The sequence below is a fragment of the Haliotis rubra genome, unplaced genomic scaffold (genome assembly GCF_003918875.1).
Source record: "Haliotis rubra isolate DU_JTF1 unplaced genomic scaffold, ASM391887v1 Scf385, whole genome shotgun sequence".
Classification (NCBI taxonomy): domain Eukaryota; kingdom Metazoa; phylum Mollusca; class Gastropoda; order Lepetellida; family Haliotidae; genus Haliotis; species Haliotis rubra.
Window position 1 is genome coordinate 7,180 of NW_025767063.1, and position 4,705 is coordinate 11,884.

At 40.2% G+C, this 4,705-nt stretch overlaps 2 protein-coding genes across 2 annotated transcripts; both read left to right on the forward strand.

The window, feature by feature from the left end:
• Window positions 1–181: 181 nt before the first annotated feature.
• On the forward strand, window positions 182–706 carry LOC124286492. The gene has a single exon (XM_046722868.1). It carries the CDS (start codon window positions 182–184, stop codon window positions 704–706), a length of 525 nt encoding a protein of 174 aa, XP_046578824.1.
• A 1,364-nt stretch (window positions 707–2,070) lies between these two features.
• LOC124286493 (uncharacterized protein K02A2.6-like) lies at window positions 2,071–3,135 on the forward strand. The gene has a single exon (XM_046722869.1). The coding sequence runs from the start codon at window positions 2,071–2,073 to the stop codon at window positions 3,133–3,135; it is 1,065 nt and encodes a 354-aa protein (XP_046578825.1).
• Window positions 3,136–4,705: the final 1,570 nt, after the last annotated feature.

The following is a 4,705-nucleotide window of genomic DNA, read 5'->3' on the forward strand; positions in this document are numbered from 1 at the left end:
ACAGGTTTCACAGGATAAGGATGAAGAGTCTTGTGTAGATGACACAAATTATGCATTTGTTGTTAATGAGGTGGAAGTACATGATGGTAGAATTCAGGTAGAGGTAGGGAATGTGAACATACCAATGCTCATAGACTCAGGTTCATCATGTAACATAGTAGGATTGTCAACATGGAGAGACATGAAAGCAAAGGACATAATTTGTGATTCCAAAAAGGAAACAAAGCCAGTATTTCCATATGGGGTGGATACAGCACTACCGGTTGCAGGAACTTTTAAGGCAGATATTAAAGCTGGTGAGATGACACTGAATGAGGTGGAATTCATTGTCGTTAAGAGGGATGGTCCTTCTCTTCTTGGTAGAAAGACATCACAGAAACTAGGAGTTTTGAAACTGGGAAACAGTGTTAACTCACTACATACAACTATAGACTTTGTGAAAGCCTTTCCAGAGTGTTTTGAAGGTTTTGGCAAATTGAAAGATTACCAGTTGAACATTCCTATAGATAGCTCAGTGCAACCAGTAATACAGAATCTAAGAAGTGTACCCTATCACTTGAGAGAAAGATTGAGCCAGAAATTAGAGGAACTTGAGAAACTGGACATTATAGAGAAAGTTGATGAACTAAGCAAATGGGTTTCACCCATAGTGATTGTTCCAAGCCCGGAAAGATATACGGGTGTGTGTGGACATGAGAGTGGCTAATCAAGCAGTTATGAGAGTGCGACATCCTATGCCGACAATAGATGATGTCCTTCATGATCTAAGTAAGAGTACTGTCTTCAGTAAATTGGATATCAAGTGGGCATATCACCAGATTGAGCTAGCGCCAGAGTCTCGTCACATCACAACTTTCTGTACACATCAGGGATTGTACCGTTACAAGAGACTTATGTTTGGAATTTCATGTGCACCGGAGCTCTATCAGAAAATATTACAACAAATTCTACAGAGATGTGAAGGGGTACGCAACATCATGGACGATATCATTGTTCACGCCTCAAGTGTTGAAGAACATGATAAAAGGATGACTCATGTTCTGCAAGTTCTCAGAAACAAGGGACTTACATTGAATCCGGATAAGTGTCAGTTCAGGAAGGAGAACTTACAATTTCTTGGACATGTTTTGTCCGAAACAGGATTAAGTCCTGCTGAAGCCAAGGTTGCAGCTGTTAAAGAAGCAAGAGCACCTACTACAGCCCAAGAAGTCAGGAGTTTTCTTGGTCTCGTGAATTTCAATGGAAGATTCATTGAAAACATGGCTACTATTTCCGAACCACTGCGGAAACTGACACGGAAGAATAATGTTTTCGTATGGGGAAGTGAACAGAAAACAGCATTTGATACACTCAAGAAACGGTTGACCAGCACAAGTGTACTTGCATACTTTGACAAGGAGGCACCTACTCAGGTAATCACAGATGCTAGTCCGGTCGGGCTAGGTGCGGTTCTTGTGCAACAGCAAGATGGTGTTCATCGTGTGATATGCTATGCAAGCAAAAGTTTGACTGATGTAGAAAAACGCTACTGACAAACTGAGAAAGAGGCTTTAGCCTTGGTATGGGCATGTGAACGATTCCATGCTTACCTGTATGGAGCCCATTTCGAAATTCTAACAGATCACAAACCACTGCAGTTCATACATGCTATCCGTTCAAGGCCATGTCCTAGAATTGAACGCTGGGTGTTGCGGATGCAAGCCTATGATTACAGTGTTAAGTACATTAAAGGAGAGAACAATATTGCTGACTGTCTTTCTAGACTACTGAGGTCAAATCAACAAACTGCGATGACAAGGAATTCAAGTGAAGCCGACGAGTATGTTCGATTCGTCGCATCTGAATCAACGCCAGCAGCCTTGACAACTAGTGATGTTGAAAATGCATCTGAATCGGACAGTGAACTGAAAGTAATCAGGGACTGCTTATTATCAGGCAGATGGCATGTGATGACAAATGTGAAATACATTCCTGTGAGACATGAACTCTCAGCGATTGGAAAGGTTGTTCTTCGGGGAACTAGATTAGTTATTCCTATGTGCCTCAGGGACAAGGTGTTGTGTTTGGCTCATGAAGGTCACCCAGGGGGTGGTGAAAATGAAACAGAGACTGAGAACCAAAGTATGGTGGCCAGGTATTGATGCACAAGCTGAAGCACACTGCAAGTCATGTCATGGATGTCAAGTTGTATCAAGTCCAAATCCTCCCCCACCATTGTTTCGAACAACTTTACCATCACTACCGTGGCAACATTTGGCAGCTGATCTCCTCGGACCGTTGCCCTCGGGAGATAACATTCTAGTGGTAGTGGACTATTACAGTAGATTTTTTGAACTTTACATTCTGAAGAAAGTTTCAACGGATGCCATCATTGGCTGTTTGAAAAAGGCTTTTCTTACACATGGTTTACCTTATACACTGAAAACAGACAATGGTCCACAGTTCATCAGTGACAGTTTTGAGGACTTTATGGAACAGGAGGGAATAATCCACAACACATCCACACCTTATTGGCCCCAGGCAAATGGAGAGGTCGAGAGACAGAACAGGTCACTGCTGAAGATATTGAGGATTTCTCAGGTGGAAGAGAAAAATTGGAAACAGGAATTGCAACATTTCCTCATGATGTACAGAAGTACGCCGCATTCATCTACTGGAAAAGCACCAGCTGAGATGCTCTTTGGTAGAAAAATTAGGACAAAATTGCCAGAATTGGTTGACTTTGGTATTGACGACGATGTCCGAGACTTCGACTCTGTACAAAAGATGAAAGGGAAGGATTATGCTGATCTGAAGCGATGTGCTCAACATACTCCGATACAGACAGGGGATAAAGTGCTTGTTAGACAACATCGTGAGAACAAGTTAAGCAGTAATTTCCATCCTCAACCTTGTACAGTAGTGAACAGGTATGGGAATGCAGTTGATCTGGAATCTAGTACAGGTGGCATGTATAGACGACATGTTACTCATGTTAAAAAGTATGTGTCAAAACCAGATGGTGATGTGAAGAACACTAACAGTCATGTTTCTAGTCAACATCGTGCGTTGTCTGAGACAGCAGAGGTACGGGATACAAGTGTTTCTAAAGTAACAGACATTGACAGTACACCGGGTGCAGCAAAACAGGAGTAACTCAGAGACCTACAAGAATAAGAGAGCCTCCGAAAAGATTTGGAGACTTTGTGCTGGGTTTTGTAAACTCATAAGTGACAATTCAAGGAACAATTGTTTCAAGGAACAATTCAGACAACTGGAAGTGAAAATGTAAACTTGAGAAAATATTTAAATTTAATTTATATCAGAAGGTATGCTTATTTTATGTAGACCTACAGAAATTGTGGAATTTGTTTTGTTACAGTATTGCTTTATCATATCTTTTGTACGGTAATTTCTGGATAAGACTTCTAAATATAGGTTTAGGTAGATTTCCATCCAAGATTGGTTTTATGATTTCTCAAACATGTTGAAGTCAAGTGGTATTGAAATAATGGAGGTTGTAACTTTAATTTGGCATTATTAACATATGAATGTTAATCTTTAATTTTATTATCTAAGTGTTATGATAGTAATCATTCATTTCTTGACAAAAAGGAGGGATGTAGTGTTTATGCTTATTGTCCGGTATGGTCCGGTTTATGTTATATTCTCCGTCTATTAAAGAGAACGGAAATGTATCTGCGCATGAGCAGCCTGAATGGGCAGACAAGTAAAGTGCGGGAGCTGCGAACACGTGTTGTTGTTTTTGTATGAAACAGAACGGACTTAAATGGGGAGCGCACTAAGTGGCAACACCACAGACAGGACACAAGAATCAGCAAAGTCTAAATTCATACAACACCGATACTTCCTCCGATCAAAAAAGAAACTATTCATCAATTCTGCAGGGTACCTCAGGTAGTTCCACGCACTTGGCTCCATCTGTCAGTTTGAATTCGATGAATCAGGTCAACTTGGCACAAAGTGTAAAGTCATGTGCGTCGTCCACATTTCAAATCTCTACTGTGCTGTGACAGTTATCAACAATCATTACGGCGGGTCAGTGGGTTAATTCATTCCAAAAAGTTTTCATCTGTTCAAAATTCAACACTTATGCTTCACACTGTAAACATAACATAGTTAAACGTGTGAATAAAGTTCTGAAGCATTGAAGCTTTTGTTTGTTTGAATACATTTTGACAAAGTTGGCATTGTTAAGAATTTTGGAAGAGGCCATCACCCCTACAATTGGACTGTACAAAAGAATTGTTACACCTCTTCGGTGTTCCGAGTGCGAGCTTGTCGAACCGATTAGCGCAGCGGCACAGTCGCGGTGGTAAATAGTTCGTTTTAAAAAATCTTAATAATGCGGTTATGGTAGAATGGGGACAAACATACTGTGTTGGAAAATCACAGGTATATAACGAAATTATAATAGCTCCAAATTTTGATTTAAAACCTCTACGCGTTCGGTTTTAAATAAAAAAATTAGAGCTATTGTAATTTCGTTATATACCTCTGATTTTCCAACACATTATGTTCATCTCCTAATTTTAACATCCTTGATCAATATCTGATCGTCGACATTCGAAAAGCTTTAGGTAACCTTGTCCAGTTTCCCACGTTTTGAAATGAGCAATACCCGCACACAAATTGAGATTCATGTGCAAAGAGAAACAGATGGGCACGGAGAAAATCACAATAACACAAATGGAAAGCTATTTCC